The sequence below is a fragment of the Typopeltis vanoorti genome, chromosome 9 (genome assembly GCF_054136105.1).
Source record: "Typopeltis vanoorti isolate ZY-2024b chromosome 9, IOZ_Tvanoo_1.0, whole genome shotgun sequence".
Taxonomy (NCBI): Eukaryota; Metazoa; Arthropoda; class Arachnida; order Uropygi; family Thelyphonidae; genus Typopeltis; species Typopeltis vanoorti.
This window is the reverse complement of record NC_143557.1, coordinates 36,755,784-36,782,050: the sequence shown is the minus strand read 5'-3', so window position 1 is coordinate 36,782,050 and position 26,267 is coordinate 36,755,784. Positions and strand designations below refer to the sequence as shown.

The window sequence follows — 26,267 nt, the reverse complement described above, 5'->3', positions numbered from 1 at the left end:
GTGCTTCATCAGTGAATGAGTTCAAGGAGGTATGATAGGTACGCTGTGAACAATGACTAGAGATGCTCAAGAAGTAATAATGTCTGCCAGAGTAGGTTTATAAGAAATGATTCCAGAATACAGCAATACTGAAAGCTGCATGAATAAGCATCATGTCTAATAAACATAAACTGCCATAAGTCTCCTATTCCACAGTGAACTGGATTTGTAGATTAAGACAATTGATTTGTTGTATAAAAATAATTCATTTTCAGAATGAGGCCAGATAGCAAATAAATCACTAGATGCTGAAGAAAGATTAAGAATGAATGGTGGAAAAGAAGGTCTGCTCCATATGGTTTAGAAAATAATTAGCCAAAGGAGGGAATAGAAATCTTTGCATGGCAATACCATCTGTCTGTTTATAGATCTTATTCTTCCAGATGAATGTATGACAGATTCAAATATATTTACAACACCAGGAGGAAATATCATTAAAATAATGGGGGAAATAACTACAGAGAGATGGCATCAAAGTTGAGCAGAGTATCAGAAGATTGAAGGGTAATAATCTTAATTTTTTTCAAAGAAATGTGCAATAAGTTAGGACATCTTTAACAAACAATTCAAAATATCCAACCTCTGAATTTATTTATAGTTTATGACAGGTCTAATGAGGAAGGACAGCATTCTCTGTGGATTTTCAGGAAAGCATAGAAACAAGGAATCCCCTTCAAAACTGAGTGTGTAGTTTTATTACAGATGTCACTATCCCAACTTAGAACTTCATCGAGGAGATTATTGAGTTTAGATAATAAGGTTATGATTGATATCGTGTATGCAGAGCTATACCATAGGAGGACAATTTTTCTCTCACAATCAACTTTACACATGATCTACAGCTTTTCCTTTATCAACTTTCAAAATAGTCAAACAGCCTGTGAAAGAAGATGGAAATTCAGTGATCAATAAATCTGGTGGAGGTAGAATCTTCAAACTTACAACTTCATTGATGAAGCTGTTAGTTTGATGTTTGTGTTTTGCTTTGCACTATTTATGATAATTAAAAATTTAAATGAATTAGTAGTCTTTGATATGACCTCAATCTTAATGTAAATAACATGCAATAAAAATCAAAATTTACCATGATTACTTGTTCTCGTATTAGGTTAGACATTTCTTCATAAGCCCACATTCTTGTTCTCAGGTAATAGACCAAAATACTAATACAAAAATAAAACTGTTAATCAGCAAAAAGTATCAAATTTATAATCTCTAAAAAGAATATTTGTTTAAGAATTTATTCTTTACATTTATTCTTAATCTTTGAGTTCTACTGTTATTAATTTGAAATTAAAAAAAAATTATATATATATAATCTGGCAGTCTTTGGAAATGGCATTAGATCCAAAACATCTAAATATTAACCCAAGTATCAACTTGTCTGAATACATCCTAGCCTTCATTAACAAACATGAACATGTGAATGCATTAACATGCTAAGCATTCTGAACAATGCAATATTATTATTTTATTATTATTCCTGATACCTCCAAGGAGTCCAAAGACTCATCGCGGGAGGACACCGACAACTGTCTCAACCACTACACCAAACCAAACTTCTACTACGAATCATCTCCATCAACGCCACCTACCGCCCACCTCCACCATCACAACTAGTATTTTTTTGTCTGTAAATTGCATGTGTTCTGAAGGGCCGATTTGTCTGTATGCGGGATGAAAAACCCGAATTTCCGGGAGAAAAAACCCTGCTACCTCCATATACAATTAGAAATATTTTTAGTCTACTAGTTTAGTTTATATGTTTACATCTGAAGAAATCCATGATAATTAGGATGAAATGTCATGTTGTCAATTAAAATAAATGTTATCTTATTCTGGTGTTCTGCTTTTTATAAATCTTAGTAACACACACAAACAGTGCTTTTTTTGGGACAGTACACAACATACCGCACACTAGCAACTTATTAATAGGAATCTATGACATACAGATGAAGAATATTCATTAATTTTTTTACATGTTTACCTAGTATGGAAATAAGCTTAGTTATTTAATGAAATTTGCATTTTTCAATTGCAAAAGAAGTATTAATACTTCAAATAAGTATTAATAGTACTTCTACCGTTAAGATATTTGCTATGTAAATTTTTTATTAAAAATTATCATATATACTTGACTTAATTTTTATATGTACAATAAATGTGTCTTATATACTTATAATTTGCTGTTTGATTACAGAATCATTATTACACTATGAAGTAAAAATACCAGTAAATATATATATATTTTTATTTTCTTTTAATTTTCAATTTTACTTGCTAGAAAAGAATTAGTACTAGCACCTATTTTTTAGAATAAAAGCAATGTGTGTGTGTGTGTGTGTGTGTGTGTATATATAAATTAACGACGTCAAAAAATTATATTCTTGGTTTTAATCCTTTATCCAAGTGTTAGCAAACAAAATTTGCACGTGAAGTAACTTCACATCAATTGCCTTAGTATCCCATAATGCAATGTTTATATTGTAAAATATGTATGTGTATTTAGATCTTTTATTTTATGCTTTAATTTACTTATAGTTCTTCTATATGACACTTCTTATCTATTAATTAATTTTTTCTCAGTTGCATAATCAATGCTTGGCCATCACTTAATTTACTGATAGAGTGTGCAAAACTTAGCTGACAAAGGGATTGCCTCTGGCAAGAGCCAAATACTTTGTTTTAATTCTGGTGCTAATCCTTCTTCAAATTTAGGAAAAATTTATTTGATTATGCAGCGCCATCCAAAATTCTAGACAAGAGCAAATTTCATTGTCAAGGATCTAGCAATCAGAAATGCATACTATTCCACTATTCCTTAAATCTATATTTTCTGTTCTAAATTTTAATGTCATGCAAATCTTAAATTTCTCTGCATTCGTCACTATCTTTAAACATTAATCCTGCACAGATTCAAATTTTCATGAGCGGTCCATTGAGACCAAGATCAGGCAGGCTATTTAATTGACAAAAAATGGATTTATTCATAGAACTAAGTAAGATACAAATAACAACATTTATGTGGTTAAAAACTAAAGCTATCAAGCAGGCTAACGTTAGTTAACAAAACATCTCCAGGTCATTCTTTACATCTCATTACACAATTCTATATCTCTCATAAAGCTAAGTTTAAACTCCTTCTAATTGCTTAACATATCCAGCTAATCATTCAACAATTCTCAGAACTAGGAACTAACAGATTATGCATGCTATAATTCATTTAACACAATTCCTTACAACTCTCAATCCTATAACTTTACGGTTCCCCGTTAAGATTCTAGTTTTCTAAAGTCCTATCATGCACTGTAAATCTAGTAACTAATCAGTTCTTTTCTCAGATTCCTACTACTCCTCTCAGTACACAAGTTAATTAAATAAGATACTACTTCACCGGAGATTCTGGAATGCTTTGGCTTCCTCCTTGATTGTCTGTAGGATGTGTGAGTCGCGTTGATCCTATATCTGCTATATAATTCTTCCTAATAAAACGGATTTGCGGGTTCGGTCACGACTCGGTTCCTTCGGTGTAGACAAATCTGGCCTGCCGTGATCGGATCAAATGGTCCCGCATAACTTCTCGGTGTACGCTGCATTCTCCACAGAGTCGAGGTCTGTACTTGAACTGGATTTCTGCTTGACCGCCAGTCTGCCTACCGACATCGTCCACTTCGATCATACTCCTACCACCGTTCTCAGGAACTCCGGAACTAGATGACCAGCACAACGGGTAAAAAAAAAGACTCGAGTTCACGTCGCCCAGCTCTATATATCTTTGTCGCGATGTTCTCCCTCTTATGTCACGTTCTTTCTCTCGGCACTTAAATTTTTCTTGCACCCAGTGCCGTCACTCCTCCTAGCGTGTTTACGGGTAACTTCCACGCGCAATTCAGTCCTTGTGTACGTGACTGCCTCAGGCCTTCATTCCTAATCTGCTTAGTTTGCTAGTAGTATGACTCAGATATTCACACACTAATATAATCCTTATATATTTTCAAGTTCCGATAACTTCACAAGAACTAATAACAGTAAGTACAAGGCATAAGGAAAATATTTAAGTTATGAACCTTATCGATGATTCACAATCAACTTTAATTTTACTAATGTACAAATATTGCTCCTGGAATTTTGTTACTTGTTAGATCTGAATGAAATAATTTAGAATAAATTCTCTTTCATTCAGGATTTAACAAGCTCCTTATGGACATGTATAATGCTATGCATTATGGGAAAGGCCACTACCCAGATCGAATGTGATCTTTATTGAGATCTCATCAGTAGGAGCCAAACCCAGAAGTGATACCAAGGTTGAAATAATGCAGAAGTCATATTTCTATATACAGTACTTCAACTGTTGATTACTTAATTGATGTAAATGACGATATTCATATATTCTCTACCCTAAAAATGCCTGTACATAACAATAAAGGGGGTCATTCTGGGTAATTTCAACAACATTTAAATTTTTTCTGCCTTATGCACTTGAATGAATTCAGAGTTAGGCATCGAGAGAAAGCTTTGTTCTCTGAGGGTGTGGAAATGCCAAGATAGGAAAACTAAAGAAATTAGGGCAGATGGAGGTGAGCACATGTGAAGGCATCCTTCATATGAAGCAAATGAATGAATGAATGAACAAAAATGCAGAATGTAGTCTCTTAGGCAACAATATCAAATAGAGTAGTTAATTTAGGATGTAAAAGTGGTTGGGGTCCAAGGTGATGCTATAGTTTCTATATACTAATGCTAAAAGTATTGGTAATAAGAGAGAGAAGAGTTTTTGGCATTGGTTAGTGCAACCGTGCTAAAAGTTATATGCATTAGTGAGAACAGCAGATGGTGTATGTACAAAGTTACAAGGATAGAATGTGATGGGCATAGATAGGGAGGAGTAGACAAGATGGTGTACCACTGATGATAACAGATGAACTGTAGATAACAAGCATAGGAGACAGTCATGCAGATGACAGTTCATTTTTTTTTAGAAAATCTGGCATGAGATTGAGACCAATATCTGAGACCCATCAAGTAATCATGATGGGGGACTCTGACTTGAGAGACATTGACTGGAAAGAGGAAAGATCACATGGCAGGAAGGAAATGGAATCTATACACTTACTGAGAGATAAATTACTTGAAGGGAACTTGGGATATGAGAGTGTCAGATCTTGTTACAGGATCAGAAAAGCTATCTACAACTAAGGTGGTTACAGTGGTTCCAAATAGGGAGAGTGATTGTGTGGTCTTGACTTGGGAGATAGCAAACATGTGGAAATTTAAGTTAAAAAGGGTATATGGGGAACTACAAAGCACATGATTATAACAAGCTTGGGAGGTGGCTTGAACCAGTGACGTGACATGACATAAATTCCTTCATGGAAATGATGTCTACAGTGTATGGGAGAGGGGGGGGGGTCAAGAGATATCTGGAGGAAATGATATCAGACTGTATACCCAAGGTGAGGAGGGAAAATCAAGGAGTTAGATGGATGAGCAGTATCATTAAGCATGAATGACTTAAAAAAAAATGTTCTGGGAGGTACAATGCTATGCATTATACATGATCGTAAGGATATGTACATTACGAGACACTAAGGCAACTGATGTGAAGTCACTAGCCTCTATAGACAAGTAGCCCAGTCATGAAGTTACTTCATGTGTAGACTATTTTTGTTTGCTTACACTTAAAAAAATTTCATCTATCTCTATATCCAGAGTATTTTAGTAATAAGGTGTGACAGCTTCTGACTACTTATATATATAAATATGACTTCTGCATTACTTCAACCTTGGTGTCACTTCTGGGTCTAGCTCCCACTGATGAGACCCCATTAAAAGTTCGAAGATGGTCTGGGTAGTGGCCCATCCTAAAATGCATATCATTATACTTGTTCATAAGGATATGTGCATTGCATTATGGGATACAAAGGCAACCGATGTGAAGTAATTAGCCTCTACATTATTATTATGATATACATCTGACCTCCATGAAGTCAGAGATTCATCATGGCTGGTACACACTATCACACACAATGCTCATCCAACCGTATCCTAAACTGATTCAATGTGTCTACATTCACAACACACTCAGGCAATGCATTCCACTCACCAACCAATCTCCATGCAAAGAACCTTCTCCTCACTCCTCTCACATTTCCAGCAATGCTCTCTTGTTCTACACCCATTCTATGAAAAATATCAACCTGATGACAATCCCTGACTAGCTATATGTCTCAATCATATCTCCCCCCCCCCTTCACCTCCTATTCATGAGACTTTCCAATTTACATTCTCTCAATATGTCCTTGTATTCCACATTCCAAAGACCACTGGCCACCGTTGTGAATCTTCTCTGGACCCTTTCTAACATATCCTCATTACCATGAAAACCTGGTGACCAATCTGTGCAGAATAATCCATATGAGGCCTGATCAAGGCCTTATATAATCATTATAACCTATTTGTTTCTGAATGTCAGGATCTCTGCATCATTGTCATTATCCAATGTAACATTTTCACAACTTTTGCAATGTGGCTCCTGAATTTCTGATCTGTGTCCAGCACCACTCCTAGATCTCTCATCTCCTCTACCTCCTTTAAAGTTTCTGACCAAAGTGTGTACTCTGCATCCCATCACTGCTTACCAAATTTCAAAATCCTACAATTTACAACACTGAACTGGCATTTCCACTTACCTGCCCATTAATGCAATCTATTCAAGTCCTCATATAAGGCCACTCTGCTTGATTCTGTATTGCTCTTCAATTTTGCATCATCTGCAAATCGCTAGTTAAACCCAATTCAATATCATTAATATACAAATTTAACAACAATGGTTCCAAAACCAATACCTGCGACACACCACTAGTGACCTTCTTCTTTTGGCATTCTCCCCCTCATAAATAACCTTCTGATACCTATCTGACAGCAGGTCACTGATCCAACTCAGAAGTCTGTTATCCAATCACATTTGTTTCAGTTTATTTTACAGCTTGTTATATGGCAATCTATCAAAAGTTTTTGCAAAAATATAAGTATACCACTGTACATGCATCTCCTCTCTTCTCCAACACATTGGTCACCTTGTTATAGTACATAAGTAAGTTAGTAAACCTCCTTTTAACAAACCCATGCTGACAACCAACCAACCTATTTCTGTATCCTACTTCTCACCAATCTCTCTAGTACCTTTACCACAACTCCAGACATACAAGATTAGCCAATAATTTGTAGCCACAACCTCATCACCACCTTTATGCAGTGGAACCATTTTAAACAATTACGGCTCAAGTTGTACCTTAATTGTACATTACTTATTTTTAATGGTATTAACAACACCAAACAATTTCATCAAAAGATGTTTTATTAACTGCTTATATTTTACCGAATTTCAAATCAGTATCATCAGATCACAATACAGCTAGTATATGTGACAGCGAGTAAGTGAAACAATAATTGTAATGGACAAAAGATCTAAAGTCTTATTTTGGTGCTCTCTAAAAAAAAAAAAAAAAAAAAAAAAAAAAAAAAAAACATTACAGCTATGTGGAAGTTGTTCTTACAATAACAGTCTCCCAAATTTTTGGCAAATTAATACAACCATATTTGTTTAGGTTGGGAGAATTTTTCAAAGCCATGGCTGAAATCTTCCATCTAATCCTGTGTGAAAGGGTATCCAACGTGTGGTCTTCTAGTCCTGACTTGCTATAGTAATAGTAGGAAATATATTTTTTATGTTCTTCCATGCAGATGTTAACCGATCTTCCTGTTTTCCCATAGTAGACCAAGTCACAGTTATAGGGAACGTCATACACTCCGGGGTGTGCTAGAGGGTGAAGTTTATCCTTAGGTGAGCAGATCAGAGTTGCTAGTTTAACATGAGGTTTGAATGTGGTGCGAAGGCCATGTTTCATCAGCACTTTAGCTAATTTTTCTGATGTACCTCTGACACAGGGAATAGAAATGGTAATGTTGTGTTCTTGTGTATTAGGGGAGGGAGGAGGTAATGGGGCTATAGAGTATTTTATCTATTTTGTAGAGATTGTAGCCGTTGGCCAAGAACGTATGGCGCAGATATTCGAGTTCTGTAGACAGAGCTGTGAAGTGGATTTTGGGGTGTTGGCTGTGTATGTAGGTGACAACAGAAAAAGAAGCAAATAACTGCTCACCATTTCTTGACACATTAGTCACCTGCCTTTCAGATAGATCACTATCTTTTTCTATTTACAGAAAGCCAACACACACAAGAAGATACCTACATAAACAATCACATCATCATTCAGTTCAACCGTATGGCATTTTAAAAACACTTACACACAGAGCCAGAGCCATTTGTTCTAACGATACAGCTCTGTCTACAGCACTCAAATATCTGTACCATAAGTTCTTGGCCAACGGCTACAATCCCTACAAAATAGATAAAATACTCCATAGCCCCCATTACCTCTCCCTCCCCTAAAGATGTTTTATTAACTAAGCAGTTAATAAAACATCTTTTGATAAAATTGTTTGGTGTTGTTAATACCATTAAAAATACGTAGCAAATAACCGTCAACACCTAAGCTTATCTGTTAGATTGTGCTGTTGTTAGGCTCTTATTAAACAGGCATGCCAATTCTACTGTCGATTCCCTGCAACATTCCCTGAAGACCTCAAGGGTAATTATTTCCTCAAATACCTCCTTCCCTGCTCATTCATAATTAAGCCATCCTCTCCTATATCCTCTACACGTAAGCTGCTCATGATTCCACCCTGATGAGGATGAAATACCTCATAAATTGATGATTGAATACTTCAACAATGTCCTCTGCAGCAGTTACCATTCTACCATTTTCATTCATTAACATCATCTTACCATAATTAAAAGAAATACAAGTATTAACCACAGTGAAAATTATTTAATTGTAAATATTTCATCCTAAGTATCTTAGGACATCATCAGTACAGCAGTAGTTTAAACAATAATAGGAATAACATACAGTTAGGGTGATGATTACAATAGAATCTCATTAAACATGTATAATGTTTAATGAGATTCTATGTTAAATTTTTTTTTTTTTAACAGAAGTTAAAAAAAAAAAAACTTACCATAATAATTTTTCCTTCTACTTGCCACATATCTAAAAAATTCTCAAGGAATTTTTCTTTGCCTGATTTGCCGATTTCTGCTCTTACTCCACTTTTGTTTTCCTTTCTAAATGAGTCACTCTCCTGGTTTGTTCTTTATACTATTCATATAACTGATTATTACCTTTATTCTTCTTGTACTGCCTCCAAAGTAACTTCTTCTTCTTCCAGATTTCATGCTTATGCCAATCATTCAGCCATATATATTTCTTTGTCAGTTCCCAAGCAGCATCTATTTCCTTACCACTCAACTCCTCATTCCATGCTATAGCTTCAGGCTGGTCATAATCATCAGTCTTTTACTTCCAAGTATATCTATTCCTCACAGAAGTCTGCATATGGCTGGCCACAACCCAAGTAATCACTTCGTGATCACTCTTACCAACTGGCAGAAAGTGTTAATGCCACTCACAATTACATCCTTTGATGAAATGATCAGATCTAAAACTCTGATCCTTGCATACCCTCCTTTACATGCTGCCTGAGATAATTATCTCTCAAGAACTTGAGAAATTCATTTTCCTGATTCCCAAATGCTATCTCTTCATTCCAATTTATACTGCCATAATTAAAGTCACCCTTAATAATTATCTTCTTTTGTTCACCAATTCAAGTTGTTTATACATTCCTTCCTTACCACCCTCCACATTCCCTGGCCTATAGCAAGACCCAAATAAATATGTCTTCCTGTCAATCACTACCGCACATCACACTGTCTCATAACCATTGCCACTATTTCTCTCTTTCATGTCAACCTTATGTGGGCATAATTTCTTTGCTATCATCAGCAGCATGCCTCCTCCCTTCTTGTCCTTTCTATCCTCATGAAAAGTACTGTATACCTCCATTTCTATTCCTGTTAGGATATCATCTTCATTCAACCATGTTTCACTTATTCCAATGATTTTGGGACAAATAAACTCAACCAGTGAAACAATTTCATTTCACTTATTTCTGATACTTCTGGCATTTGTAAACAAACAGAGGAGTTCATTTTTTTAGTCTACAGCCAGTCCTATTCAAGCCACTTGTGAGCTGTAATTTCCTCACCATACCTGTCCTTTCCCAATCACTTTTATCACTGCTTACCATATATGTCCAATCAGTCTCAAATTAGTGGGATAATTTGAAGAAAACACAGATTAAGTTAGGAAGACGAGTAGTAAATTTGTCTGCAAATACACCAAAAATCAGATCTTCAAGGTGGACTCCGGAAGTTAAAGAGGCAACCCAGGAAAAGAGTTGTTGAGAGAATGCAATAACAATAAGACACCTAAGATGAGGCGAATGTGGTGGAAGGAAACAAAATTGAGAGAACGAAAGAAACCTGAAATAGCGTGATGAAAGAATCGAAAGGTGGAAATATCGAAAGAATGAACGAATCCGGAAATAGTGTGATGCAAGGTTCGAAAGTGGGAAAAATGTAAAGAATGAATAAAAGTGAAAGTTAGACACATGAATTGAAAGTACAGAAACTCAAAAGAATGAATGAGAGTCAAAGTGTGAAGCAGGAGTCGAGAGTTTGAAAATTAGAAAGACTGAATGATAAAGAGAATGTGACATGAGATTCGAAAGTTGAATTGGGTTGGATGAGGCAAGAGATGAAATGGATGCGAGTGAAATTAAGAAAATTCGGGTGAAAATGATTAAAACAAATAAAGTAGGTACGAAAGAGTAGTTAACGAAAGATGGGCAAGTGGCATTGTATGCATACTCCATTATTAAAGATGTGCTGGATAAGAGGAAGCACAAGGTATGTTTTCCAGGCGGTAAAATGAGTAGAGTGATTGAGGCAGTGGATATGAGGAGGGAGCGAGCAAAGGAGTTGATGGTTTTAATAGGTATGAATGACTTGACAGAAGACAAAGAGCATGTCAGAATGGATATCAGGAGGCTGCTTAGATGGATAAAAGAGAATAGTGTGACAGGAAGGGTAGTAAGCATGTTTCCTAGATATGACTGTGGTGAGATGAGGTGGAGAGCAAGGATTATGAATGATATGTTGGCTGAAATATGTGAGGAGAGGGGAGTACAATTTGTTAATCTGTGGAATGAGTTTGAAGGATGAAGTGAACTGTATGGGAGCGATGGACTGCATTTAAGTGGTTATGGTGTGAGTCACTTGGAGAGAGACTGTTGCTGGAAGGTAGAGAAGTGAGTACAGAGAATGAATCAAATCAAGTGGGAAATGATGTGGAAGAGCAGGAGAGATTGAAGAAGTGGTTATGAATGAGGAAGTAAGTGGCATGAGTATGGAAAATGAGAGAATAGGTGTGCAAGATGAACAGGGAAACGGGGAGGCTCAGGGTGGACAGGGGTACACAGTGTGAGAAAGGTGGACGCTCCAAGAGGATGTGAGAGCATGTGTAGACAGGAAAGGAATGGGATGACCTGGGATCAAAAGGAAACAGTTGGAATTGAAGAGGGTTCTAAAATGAATAAGCAGAAAGAGAAATGGCCCCAGTCAAGCATGGAGAGATCACATCGAATGAGTGGTATCAGTGGAACTAGCTGTAGATCCAGGAATGAGCTGTTGTGTTTATATAAAATGCTAGAAGTGTAAGAAACAAGGCAGATGAAATAGTTGCACAAATTCAGTCTGTTCCCCCAAAATTGTTGGAATAAGTGCGACATGGTTAAATGAGGATGACACCCTGACAGGAATAGAGATGGAAGGGTAGATGTGTTTCGTGAGGATAGAAGGAGTAAAAAGGGAGGGAGTGCTATTGATGATAGAGAAAGAGTTATGTCCATACAAAGTAGAGATGCAAGAGGGGAAATAGTGCCATGCCAGTGGTTTTGAGGCAGAATGGTGTGAGATACAGGTGAATGGAATGAAATACTTGGTTGGATGTCATAGACCAGGAAATGTGAATGGTAGTGACTATGAAATAATCAAATTAGCCAAGCAAATAAGAAAAGAGTGATCATTATGGGCAATTTTAATTATGGCAATATAGACAGGAATAATGAGATAGCAACTGGAAGTAAAGAAAATGGATTTCTTGAGGGATAATTACCTCAGACAGTATGTAACAGAGGACACATGAGGATTGAGGGTCTTGGATTTGGTCAATCTCACCGAGGATGTAATTATAAATGAAGTGTCAAATCACCCACCAATTGGAGAGAGTGACCATGAGGTGATTACCAGGGTGGTTGCCATCAGTGTGAGGACCTCTGTAAGATAAGGGTATATGTGGAACTACAGGGGAGGGGGGGTTGATTATGAAGAGCTCAGGAGACAGCTTGTAGGTGTAGCATGGAATGAGTAATTAGCTGGAAAAGAGATCAATGCAGCTTGGGGATTTTCAAAAGCTATCTGGTAGATGCAATGTCTAAATGTATTCCAAGGGTGAGAAGGTTAAATAAGGTAGGTGTGAAATGGATGAATAAAGATATTAAGCATGTGATACAGAGAAAAAGGGCATTATGGAGGCAGCTTAAGAGAAGTGGAAATAACCAATTCCATGAGGACTACAAAGACCAGGCAAGGCAGGTCTTTGTAGTCTGGGTTGGTGAGGGTAGCTAAAGAGTGGTATGAACAGCAGTTAGCTAATGAAGCCAAAAAGAATCCTAAGAAGTTCTTTCGATATGTAGACAGCAAAAGAAAGAATGATTAAGGAAGAATGACATTGATTGGAGAAAATGGTATAATGTTGTTGAAGAAGATGTGGTGGAGATACTTAATGAGCAGTTCATAAAGGTCTTTCAATCTTGTGAATGTGACTTCATGGAGAGATTGAGATCAGTTGATGATGGGAAAGAGACCGACTGTAAGTGAGCAAGAGGTGTACAGGAGTTGAGCAAACTAGATGTAAATAAGGCTGTGGGACTTGATAATATATCACCACATATTCTGAAGGAATGTGCCAGGGAATTGATCCCGGCCTTGACATATTTTTTTTAATGCGAGTCTTGCACTGGGTCAAGTTCCTAAGGAGTGGAAGGAGGGCAAGACTGTACCATTTCATAAAGGAAGTGATAGAACTCAAGCATCAAACTATAGGCCTATCTGCATGTCAGGTGTTGTAGTTAAGTTGTTGGTGAAGCTTGTGAGAACTAGGATTCAGAATTGGGTTGACAACAATGGTATTATCTTTCATGGACAGCATGGATTTACTAAAGGGAGATCATGTTTTAGTAATCTACTCACTTATTACAATAAGGTGAGTTTCCATGGACAGAGGAGAAGGATACACAGTAATATACTTAGATTTTGCAAAGGCTTTTGATAGATTACCACATGATAAATTGATAGTCAAACTACAGTGGATGGGGCTGGATATTAGATTGATGCATTGGATTCGAGACAGGCTATCTGAAAGGTATCAACAAGTTGTGTATGGGGGGGGGAGCAATATCCAGGAAAAGGAAAGTTAATAGTGGTGTGCCTCAGGACCATTGCTGTTTAACTTGTATATTAATGATATTGGTAAAGATTTGGATGGAGATATTCAGTTGTTTGCAGATGATGCAAAGTTGGGACGAACCAGGAAGAGTAGAGAGGATGTTGTGGCCTTACAAGAAGACTTGAATAAATTGAGTGATTGGGAATGGGGGATGCGAGTTCAATGTTACAAAATTCGGAAAACAAAAATAGGATGCAGAATTTATGCTTGGTGACGATATATTGACAGAGGAGGAAGAAATAAGAGATCTGGGGGTGATGGATGAGGATCTGAAATTTAGAGGACACATAGCCAAAATTGTGAAGACAACACAAAGACTTCTGGGAATGACGCGGAGAACACTGACTTGTAGAAGTAGGGAGATTCTTGTTCTACTGTATAAGGCTTTGATTAGGCCACACATGGACTATTGTGCCCAGATTTGGTCACCTGGTTTTCAGAAGGATGAAGAGATGTTGGAAAGGGTCTAGAGGCGACTGACTAAGGTAGTTTCTAACCTCTGTAATGTTGAGTATGAGGAATGATTGAGAAGATGCAACTTGCAGTCTGGTGGACAGGAGGAAGAGGGGAGATTTTTTTTTTTTTTTAATGTCGGGCCCATATACGAGAGGTTGGCTGGTCAACCTATAGTACTTTAGTACCATATATGGATAGTGGGATGGGAAAGGAGAAACTCGTTAACATTCAATTTGAAAGCCTGTATATTGTATTCCTTGGGAAATACCTCAAGGGGAAGAGTGTTCCACAGTACAGCAGTAGCAGGGATAAAGGAGGAGGAAGAGAAACTTGTTTATGGGTTTCAAGGTATATTGTGAAGGGATGCTGGAAGGTGGCTGTACATATTCCAATGGGTTTAGTACAGAGTGGGGGAATTATTGATTTTGTTTCAAATGAGCATTTTCCATGCAAATATTTGTAGAATATACAAATTGCAGAGACTAAACGTCTAGGTGAAAGTGGAAGAGTGAATCGGTAAGAGATGGATCATTTATCAGTCTAATTGCTCTCCTCTGTATTGAGTTAAGCATTTTAGGAGCCCCACTCCAAATGTGAGAACAGTATTCGATAGCTGGGCGGATTTGCAATTTGTATAAGGTTAACAGCTGTTTTGAAGTGAAGTAACGTCTTGAGCAAAAGAGAAAGCCTAGTTTTTTGGAAGCTGAATATGCAATGGTTGTGATGTGTTTATGCCAGGAGAGGCCTGATGTCATGGTAATTCCGAGAAGAGAAATTTCATCTTGTCTGGGGATTTGAGTGTTATCAAAAACAATACTGGGGGAAAATGGTTCTTTTTTGTGGGAAATGAACTGGGTTTTACTAGTGTTGAAGTTGACAAGGTTATCTGAGCCCCATCGAAGGATGTTTTGGAGGTCTGCGTTAAGGGAAGTTGTGGTTGATGTTCTGTGGGTTGAAGTGAGGTGTGTAGGGTAAGGTTTGTCAAATGAAAGGGAGGAGGAGTGGTGCAATGTGCTGTCATCTGCAAAACTGTGTATTGGGTTGGAGGTCAACTGAAGTAGGTCATTGATGTATAGAAGGAAGAGGGTCGGTGAGAGAACTGAACCTTATGGGACCCCAGCATTAGTTGGACAGTGGGAGGATAGGGAGCCATCTACCATTATATAGGGTGTATCCAGACAGGAAGCTGGCAATCCATCTATAGAAGTCCTGAGACAGTCCAAATGATGGAAGTTTGCTTAGTAAGCCTTTGTGCCAGACCCGGTCACAGGCTTTAGATATATCGAGTGCAACTACTTGGGATTCACCAAATTTTTCCATGGTATGTGTCCAGAGATGGGTGATATATGAGAGCAGGTCACCTGTTCATCGGCATCAGCGGAATCCATACTGGTGGTCGCTTAATAGCTGGGTACCTTCAAGGTAGAGTAGTAGTTAAGAATTAATGGTTTTCTTCAATTTAGATAGGATTGAGGTGAGTGAGATAGGGCGGTAGTTAGATGGCAGCGATTTGTCTCCCTTTTTTTGGGAATGGGTTGAATATAGGCCAATTTCCAAGCTTTGGGATGGATACCAGTGGAGTAAGATAGTGTGTACAGACGGCATAGGATAGGAGTCAGTTCTGCTGCACAGACCTTCAGGACAATTGGAGGAATGCCATCAGGGCCAGGAGCTTTTTTTGTGTCTAATTTTGACAACAGGTTTATGATCTTTTTCTGGCAAAAGGATACAGGGGGCATTGTATGTTGGGCAGTTGGAATGACTGGGGGGTATTTGCCATTGTCAGTTATGTGTGCATTGCACGCAAAGTGTTAAGCCAGGAGATTAGCTTTTTCAGTGGGTAAGTTGCAATTCAGCCATCTGGGTATGATAGGGGTGGGAGTAGTGTAGGGCAAAAGTTGCGACCAATTGCTTTGGCAAGAGACCAAAAGGCATGGCTGCCACTAGGACAGGCTGCAAGTTTCCTGTTTTTTGCCTGTTCAAATTCTGTTTTGGAATCATTGATAATTTTTTTGCATCTGTTTTGGGCTTCAGTATAGGCACTTGATGAATCGTTGCTTTTCTATATTTTTGTACCTCGTATCTCTCTCACTGATACATCGTGACAACGCATTTAATATTAGCCTTTCTTATTACAGTCGCAATATCAAGTTCTATCGTGCATGTCTCTATGTTAAATAGGTTGCGTCCTTGTTATGCGATCCACAATAGTAATAAGCTTAGCCTTACGTCACGTTTCTTTTATGCTTCTTCTTACTTAGCTTAACCTTTAAGGGCCACCAGAAGATTACCCGTTCCCTGAATTCTATATATTATCCTGATTACTCAAGCAAATTTATTTGTTCACTGCACCAGCCTGAGCTTTAAAGTTAGAGATAGACACTGCCTTTAGGTTAATTATAGAATTTCAGGTGCTACTAACAATACAATTAAATTCCTAGAAACTTGGGCTCTGGCATAATTTTTACTCTTATTTGGTCGTGCCCTTACTTTCAATTGGGGTATTCCCGCACATTCACACGTACTCAGGTTCGATATTTTATGAAGGGTCGGAGTCAGTCAACATGATCAGAAACAAATATAATTAAAGAATCAAACATTTATTGAATTCAATTAGTAAAGCTATACAAGTTAAATTGATCATCAAAATCTAAAGTTAAATCACTACCTTTCATTCACTCTCTCAGTCTTAAATTAATTTTAGTATTCTACTTCAAAGTATCAGCAATTCAATGTTTCAATAACTCAATACACATTACATTTAAGATTACAATTCATTAATTAAAATGAAAAGCCAAACGGCTAGTTTTCTGGCAACTTAATAGATATTTAGTTGAATTACCGTGCTGGCAAGTATGACAAGCTTAGGAGATTGCTTGGATCAGTGCCATGGCATGTACAACTGCAAGGGCTGGACGTCGATAGAGCATGGGAAGTGATCAAAGAGCATTTACAGGAGGTTATGGCTGATTGTATACCTAAGGTCCGAATAGTGAAACAAGGAGGGGTTAAATGGATGAATAACACCATTAAGCTTGAGCTGCAAAATAAGAAACAACTATGGAGGGAATTTAAAGAAAGGGGTGACCTGCAGGCACACGAACAGTATAAAGTACAGGCCAGAAGGGTAACGAGTGTGGTAAAAACAGCAAAAGCCGATTATGAAAGGAAACTAGCTATGCAAGCAAAAGAGAATCCCAAACAGTTCTTTCAATATGCTGCAAGCAAGAAAAAAACTGTACATGGCAAAATGATTTTAAGGAATGACGATGGTAAAGAGTTCACTGAACCAGTCGATATAGTGGAGTTACTGAGCGCGCACTTTGCAAAAGTATATCATCCAGGTGGTGACGTTGAAAAAATGAAGGAACCATTAGTTTATATGGGAATTGTGATGAATGAAGTGGAGGTGAATAGTCTATTACAGAACCTTAATGTGAATACATCTGTGGGATTGGATGGTATACCGGCACGGGTCTTGCATGAAGCGGCTAATGAATTATCAGTGCCCTTGACCATGTTGTTTAATCTGAGTCCCGGGTCTGATTTAGTCCCGAAGGCGTGGAAAGAGGGGAAAATAGTTTCACTGCATAAAGGAGGATCCAAGACTATGGTTGCAAATTATCGACCGATCAGCATATCAGGAGTCGTTGTCAAGGGAAAAATACAGGAATGGATTGATGAAAATGAGATACTGTACAGAGGACAGCATGGCTTTGTGAAGGGTAGATCATGCCTCAGTAACTTGCTCAAGTTTTATAACAAGGTGACGGCTGAACTGGATAAGGGAAATGGGTTTACAGTGATACTGCTGGACCTGGCAAAGGCGTTTGACAGGATACCACATGGAATTCTAATCCGTAAACTACAACATATGGGAATGGATATAGGGTTGGTAAGATGGATAGGTGGGTGGTTGATGGAGAGATATCAGAGAGTAGTTTATTCAGGAGTAGAGTTCAAAAAATGGCCTGTGACTAGTGGTGTGCCACAGGGTTCTGTTCTTGGACCACTGCTGTTTAATCTGTTCATTAACGATATAGGGAAGGGTCTAAGTGGGACAGTTCATTTGTTCGCTGATGAGGCAAAGTTGGGTAGGGCGATAGTGAATGCAGAAGATGTCAAAGTCTTGCAAGATGACTTAGATAGATTGGAGTTCTGGACTAAGGAGAATGGATGTCAATTTAATGTGACAAAATGTAAGGTTATGCATTTCGGAGTGAAAAGATTAGCAGCAGTATACCACATTGGTGGAACTGTACTCCAAGAGATTGATGAGGCCAGGGACTTGGGAGTTGGTGGATAGGGAGATGAAGTTTAGGGGGCACATTGCGAAAGTAGCTAAATCAGCTCATCAACTCACTTGGTTGTTGAAAAATACCTTGACGAGCAGAGAAAAACAAGTTATTGTACCTCTGTACCGAGCCCTGATAAGACCTCATCTCGACTACTGTGCCCAGATTTGGTCACCTCGGTTCCTTCTTGATGGGGAGAGGTTGAGAGGATCCAGAGGCGAGTGACTAAGATGATAGCAGGTCTATGGAATGAACCATATGAGAACAGGTTGAAGATTTGTGGGTTGCAGAAACTAGTTGATAGGCGGAAAAGGGGAGACATGATTGAGACATTCAAATTGCTAAAAGGATTCTATAGGATTAATTCAGATGATATTTTTGAGATCAGGACTGGTGGTGGGAGAACTAGGGGACACCCATGGAAGCTGGGCAAGAGCGTGGTTAGCAGGGGTGTTAGAGCTGGGTTCTTTACTTTTAGAGTGGTAAATGAGTGGAATAAGCTGCCAGAGTCTGTTGTGGGTGCTATGACAGTGAGCGAGTTCAAGGCAAGGTATGATAGATACTGTGAGAATGTTGAACAGCTGCGTGAACATGATGTTTAGGGCCTCCCTCGATGAGTCTAAGGACTCCTGGAGTAGCCCGTGGTAATAATAATAATAATAATAATAATAATAATAATATTAATAGATATTAAATTACAATTCATTCTTAACATTAAGTTCAGAGTATTAGCAATATTCAATATTTCAATAACTCAATACACATTACATTTAAGATTTACAATTCATTTTAATATTAAGGCACTTTAACACACTTTATAACATCTCTCAGACTAAGCATGACAGAATCTCTATCTGGTTGAAAGTTCCTAAAGTTCGCTTCAAGAAAACATAGTCATTTTTACAGATCTAAATATTTTCACTCTTTCTTCTAACACAAATTTCAGATTTCACTCACTTAAATGTTAGTCAATTTCAAAAGGGCTAGAATAAGTGAGAGTACTTATCTATTCTTTTTCTTCGGCTTCCTGCCCTCCTTCATCCTTTGTTTCGAATCTGGTTGTCTTGAGTTTAACGCCACGTGGGTTACACGTGTTCGCTTGGGCTGGATGCTATACCTCTGCTTAGGATTTTACATAGATGAACTTCTCACTACGGCCTGTGGTTAATCTTGCCGAAACTCTACTACGGTGCCATACTGAACTCTATTGTAAGTCAGCCCTCAAATATGAGAGCTGAACTGCGAAGAACTGGAAGCACACAGAGAGAAAACTCAAGAACAAGAAAAAACGGGGGGGGTCATTTTCTTCCCTGTTGCGGGTTATATACCTTCTCCTGGAGCACCACCTTTCCGAGTTTGAAATATCTCATCGTTTCACCCATTGGTCTCCGTTCGGGTGACTTCACTGATTAACATACGGGACTTTTTGGTTTGGGGAAAGTATACGTCATTGTGCCTTCTAAGATGTAATGCCCGCGGGTGCTTTCTCTGATCTTACAGTATTTAGGGTGATCTTTGCCCTATGTCATTGAATAGTTCGCATTCTTTCACTTACATTATTTCATTAACAATTCCTCTCCTATTTTGCCCTTTTCTGACTTACATTTATGCTAGACATTTAGATATAAAGTTTTAAAATTCACAAAATTCACAAATTATCATATAGGAAGTTGTTATAAACAAAAAACACATTTTTACTGCTAAAGAAACGTATGCAAGTGTGATTTTATGTAAATTGTTAGATTCTGGAATGGTGACATCAGGTAAATTCTGAGGTCACCTATTTCAGATCTAACACACTGAAGGAGGATGGAGTTCTTAATTTGAGCCAGTTGTGGTATGACTGGTTTTTCATTAGTACAGCCTTGGCACATCTTTTGGAGAACCAGGGTTTGGATAGGGGACGGCAGTTCAGAGTGGTGTGGGGAATGTATGTTATCATGCCAGTGAGGATTACTTTAGTGATGTGTTCGGTGTGGATCGGAAGACAGCAAACAATAGTCCAACCATGGGAATGAAGCATAGTAGTCTTGGAGGCTGTCCCGTTTGGCACTGTTATAATGGCAGACTACTCTTGTGCAGGTGTGACTGCATAAGCGTTGTTGCATGGGGCAGGAGATGAGTACCAGATTGTGGTCAGAATTACCCAGGGGGCTCACTACATTCACTGTATATTTGGACGGGTCATTGGTAAGGAAGAGATCTAGGGTATTTGGAGAGTGATTTGGGTTATCTGGTATTCTGGTCGGTTTGTGAACTATTTGTGTAAGGTTGTTGGTGATGGCAAATATTTCAGTGTCTCTACCTGCAGGATCTGTACAACTGGAAGAGGAAAGCCAGTTGGTGTTATGGATGGACATTAAAATCATCTAGGAGGATGATTTCACTATTAGGATAGTGAGACTGGAGGAAATCAACTTTTGAGGAGAGGAAATTAAAGAGTTCGGAGTGGTTGGTGGTATTGGGAGAGCGATAGAGACAGCAGATGAATTTTACCGAGTGGGGAGGGATATTTTTAGCCAAAGAAGGTGGGCGATTCTAGGTTAGGTGCTCTCTAGTAGGGTATGTCAGAGCGGATATATGCACACACACACCACCCTTGGGTCGAAAGGAGTTAAATAGTAAATAGTTTGGATGGTTGAGATGGATGGTGCTGGGGGGAAAGTGAGATTTGAGTTTCTGTTAAGAAGAGTAGGTGGAGTTTGGTTGACTGTAGATGATAGTGAACGCTATTAAGGTTGAAGTTGAGACTACGGATGTTGGCGTAGTGGATATGCAAGAGTCTGTGGGGCATGGCTTTGACTGCAAGGGTCTTACATGTTTCCTATGCAGTGCCTGCATACTGGTCTCCTTGGTGGCTACTAGTGGTGTCACTTGGTTTTTGCACTAGTTTGGTTTGTTTGTAGTCTATGGTCCAGCTGTTGTCTCCATTTTGGCATTTTTCTTCTAGCTGTCTTCAGAGTTGGAGTCTTTGTTCCCTTTGTTCAAAGGTTAAATCAGGTCGAGCACATACACGTGATTGGGGGAAACTGTCCTTTAGCTTCCTTTTTATCCATTATTAATTTGGAAGTGTTTGCCGGTGTATCACAGATCACTTTCACGAGACGTGGAAAGTTTGTTCCATCCTTTATTTTGTTTATTGGGACTGAAGTGATGACATTTGATGAGATTTCTGGGATCAAAGTTGCATTCACCTGCTAGTTTGCAAACTTCTTCTTTTAAAGATTTACCATGTTATAATTCCCATGTGAGATATGATAGAGACCTACAAGTTATTAAGGGGTTGTTATAGGATCAATGCCGAAGAGGTCATCCCTGGAAACCGTATAAAGAGGGTGTGAGTAGGGGAGTGAGAAGTAGGTTTTTTTCATGCGGAGTTGTGAATGATTGGAATGCCTTGCCCGAGAGTGTGGTGTCTGCAGAGAATTTGAATGTGTTTAAAGCACAGATGATGAGCTGTGTGTATGATAAAACGACCTCCTAGATGAGTCTTTGACTCCATGGGGTCTTGGGTAATAATAATAATAATAATAAAAGATATGAGTAAAAGTAGCCAAATAAAAGTGATCATTATTATTAATACATAGGTATCTCTACTGAGTTAGAAAACTTTGTGGAAGACCCACATAATACCTATTACAGCCCTCCTAAACATGTTCACTGTCAGGGTATCCATAACTAATTCTGGATATCCATTCCATTCAATCACCACTCTCCAAGAAAAATATATATAGTCTGCACACTCCTACACAAGTTGCAGGGGTGATTTCTAATTTTTTCTTTCTATACTTGTCATGCATGGAAAAAATTATTTTGTGTCAATCCTATAGAACCCCTTTAATAATAACTTATAGGTTTCTATCACTTCCTCCTTATCCCCTCTTTTCAATCTATTAACTAAACTTTGCCACCCACACAACTTCAACCTATCCTATAGGAAACATTCCACAGACCTATCACCAGCTTGGTCACTTGTCTCTGAATCATCTCTACCACCTCATGATTCTCAAGAAACCCAAGTGACCAAATCTGTGCACAGCAGTTAAGATGTGGCTGAATCATAGTCTTATAAAGAGGGATAATAACCTCGCTATATTTACTTGTTATTGTGTTTTTCAACACCAATGTAATCCTCTGAGTTATTTTATTAACTTTTGTGATATACCCTCTGAACTTCAACTGTCTGCCCACCATTCACCTCCCCAGTCTCTAGCCTCATCAATTTCCTACAATCCATTACTATCAATCCACTACTATCAAACTGACAGACTCATTCACTTTCCCAGAAAGCAACAGTCTCTCCAAATGTCTGCACCCTTCTGCATTCAAATGCAATCCATCTCTTGCATACAGTTCCCCTTCTATCCTCAAATGTACTCCACACATCCACATATTTCAGACCCCTCTTCCTGCACATTCTCACTTTCATCTCATTCATCATCACTGCTCTTCTCCTCCACTCCACATTATCATACCAGGGCAACATGCTCACTAGCTTTTCTTGGACATATTTCTGCTGCACTATGTCTAACATCAACTTTAAATCTTGAGCTACATGATTCATGTATACCCTCCTGGGTCATTTGTCCCAACCATTACTATTATCTCCTCCACACTTTCACCTATCTCTGCTGCCATTGCAACACTCGCTATCATTCCACCAGGCAAACACTCCTCTGGCAATCTACTCTGCACATCCTGAATCATCGAATCTCCAGACATGACACTCCAGATTCATTCATCCTTCTCTTGCTTGCATCCCTTATTCTTACAGCTTGCAATATCTCTTTCCCACTCTCCCCTTTCCCTCTCACCTCTCTATCCCTTGCTTCCACACACGCTTGTCTTTCTGCAATTTCCTCTCTTCCATTGTCTCTCCCCTTCCCTTGCTCTCTGATGCTGTTCTCTTACATCTACTCTCATTCCTCTCACACTAGCCTAACCAACCTCCCAAGGAGGGTTAATGAAATCCTCCCAAGATTTCATTAACCCTCCCCAACTCAGTCTTCATTCCTTCCTTCCATCTCTTTTCTCAGCAGTTCTATTTCTCTCTCAACACAATCTGTTTTCAACTGCCATTCACACACAATCATTGCCATCAGTCTAACCATCCCTGTCCACTAAACTACCCAAGGCTAAATCTATATGTAGGTCTAACATTCTGTCCATCTTCCAACACACTACTGGCATCCACAAATTGAAAATCACCTGTTTATGAAACACTATCTCCACAACTGCTAAATCCCAGGAATGAGACACTCTCGTGTCTCTCAGAGCCTCCCATTGCCTGCATTTCATGCACACAAACACATTCCTGTCTTGCACCTGCCACATTCTTAAACAACAGGACATGCACATACTGCATGCACAGCAAGCCGTAAGTTACAGCTAGGGAGGGCTAGGGCTGGTACTGAAACTGGCAATCACCATGTTGAATATAATCACTACATGTACAGACAATACTGAGATCATTACATCCTAATTAAACAAATACCACGCAATTATACAAAAAAAAAAAAATCATCAATTCAAATAGGGCAAACTTAAATACTAGTAGTGTCACAAAATAAACACAATAATACCTTTCCTTACTAATAATGCTTATCATTTTTTTAATAGTTTGCATCACCTGTTGCATCTATCTTATGAAAAAAAAAATTCAACTTACAAACACATTTCCAACAATGCATTACATGTTTGAAAGTTGGAGTTCATATGCCTGTATCCAAAACTTTTTATAACAGTATGACACGCAAAAATTTTGTATTACTTTTAAAAGAATTTTTGTCAAAACTGCTAATGGCTTAAAAAATGCAATTTCTTGCAACAATTCAACTGAAGGAATAGTATTCTTTGTTTTATGCTAAAGTTAATGAACAATATATAATATATATAACTAACTGTAGAAGGAAAAAAGAATGTACTCACAATAAAATAATGAGAACAACAGCTATTACTGAAGGTGTTAAAAGATACTGTATAAAAGTGCCAAACCAATAATGCTTTTCTCTGTATTCGGTAAACAGATTTAGAATAACATGATATGGAGTTTTTAAAAAACTAAAAGGTCCACAAGATGGTTGAGTCCTATAAATAAAATCCACAGGTTATATTTAATACATCAACACTACCTACATCTGCATGCAATAAAAACAATGAAAATAGCTCCAATATTTAAAATGAAGACATTTAAAATCAATAAACTTGATTTGTCTAAAAGCAATAATAATAACTGATTATTACTGGTGTTACTAAAACAAAGCAAACTGATTGATTTTAAATATCATAATTTTAAAGAGAATATGTAAATCATTAAAATCTTGCCTAGTTGAGTGTTTGATACAATGTTAAGCACTACAGAAAAGTAAACTTAATTGTAATAATCAATTTTTTCCTTTTGTAAGATGTAAATGAATTTTGGTGGTGATTTCACTACAACTAAATTAATATGACAAGATGAAAATGAGTGATGATGAAGTAAAAGTGATTATACAAAGTGCAAATATGATAAAAAAAAGAAAGTAGAGGAAAATGGCACAAGTTATAGTCATGTAAACTGCTCTCACTGTGAGATAATGATATAAATTTCAAGACTTTGCTAGTGTTTTATAATACAAAATGCAAGTCAGAGAAATGAAAAAAGTGCTTAGTAAGTAGCAAGAGAGGATGTGAAATGAAAGGGGGAGTGACGGATATATAGATGCATGATAATTCACAATGACTGCAAATTGTTCAATGTTTTGGAAGAATAAGCACCACATGAATGTCTGGAGGGATTTTAATAGGTAGAAGGATCAATACATGCTGATGAGAAGTAGTGTTCTGGAAGAAGGTAGTGTTTAAACAAAGGAATTAAAAGTGTCATGGTAGGAAGACACATATGACAGCTTGAGCATCGGCATAAAAGTGGATAATTGCTGCTAGATTGTGTGTGTGGGGGGGGGGGGGGGGATGAAAATAACTGCAAAGAATAGTGGGACTGGCTATACAGATTACAGATTTGCAACAGAAGGAAATAAGGAATTAAGCAGTTAATGGAGAGAGTGTGACAGGCTGCTTATTTCAGGTGATCAAGCTATAAGGGTTGCATGGGTACCAAGCTTATGCTTGGTGATCTGAAAATAATACAAAGTATATTGAGAGAAGACAGAAGAGGAGGAGAAGTAACATCACTGCTAACAACATAGGAACTAAATCCAACCAGGATTGAGATCCCATTGAGTGCAGACAGTACATTTGAAACTATTTGTTGAAGGGCTAACAAAAAAAAAACACTTGAGTACTGCTACAGATTTTGGATTTCAGAGACTGTGCAACTGCAAAGGGAGCTTAGCTTAACAAGTAAAAGACAAGTAATCATTTTAAGTGATATCAACTACGAGAAGATAAAATGGAAGGAGGAAAAGGCATGCAGGAGAAGGAGGGAAAGATCACTTATAAATTTTACTGAAGGAATAATTACTTTGGCCAAAGGGGATGGGACTCATGAAAAGATGATTAGATTTGATGATAATAGCTGAGGATGAAACATCTATAATAAGATTTCTATAATAAGATAGCATCTTGCCTCTGATTAGAGAGAGATCATAATTCTAACCTGGGGAAGAAGGGAAGGCCAGACATGGATATTTTGATAAACTCAGAACATTATAAAAACCCAAAGGAATGCCTTGGAAATATGAAAAGATATCCCATATAGTTCTTTTGCTATATGCAAGAATAATCTTGGAAAAATAATCATAATGCATACAAATGGAAAACAGCAATATAAGCAGTAGAAATAGTGGAATTATCAAGTAATCACTTTGCCAGGTTATATATTCCAGGTAGGAAGAGCAGGGTTCCAGATGCTGTGGAATAATTAGATGAGAGAAAGAGATAAGCTTAGATGGGATATTGCACTTGTGTTAAGAGAATGTGAATGATTGTTATTGGTTATCTG

At 37.8% G+C, this 26,267-nt stretch overlaps 1 protein-coding gene across 4 annotated transcripts in view; it reads right to left on the bottom strand.

The window, feature by feature from the left end:
* LOC150102972 (transmembrane channel-like protein 7) overlaps positions 1–26,267 on the bottom strand; it is a 482,602-nt gene that overhangs the window by 66,608 nt on the left and 389,727 nt on the right. For all 4 annotated transcript variants that reach the window (XM_090398586.1, XM_090398588.1, XM_090398587.1 and 1 more), the window contains exons 14-15: positions 24,254–24,412; positions 1,124–1,202 (exon numbers count right to left, since the gene is read on the bottom strand). In XM_090398586.1, the coding sequence (XP_090254712.1) occupies positions 1,124–1,202; positions 24,254–24,412 (238 nt within the window). The remainder of the gene's footprint in view (positions 1–1,123; positions 1,203–24,253; positions 24,413–26,267) is intronic.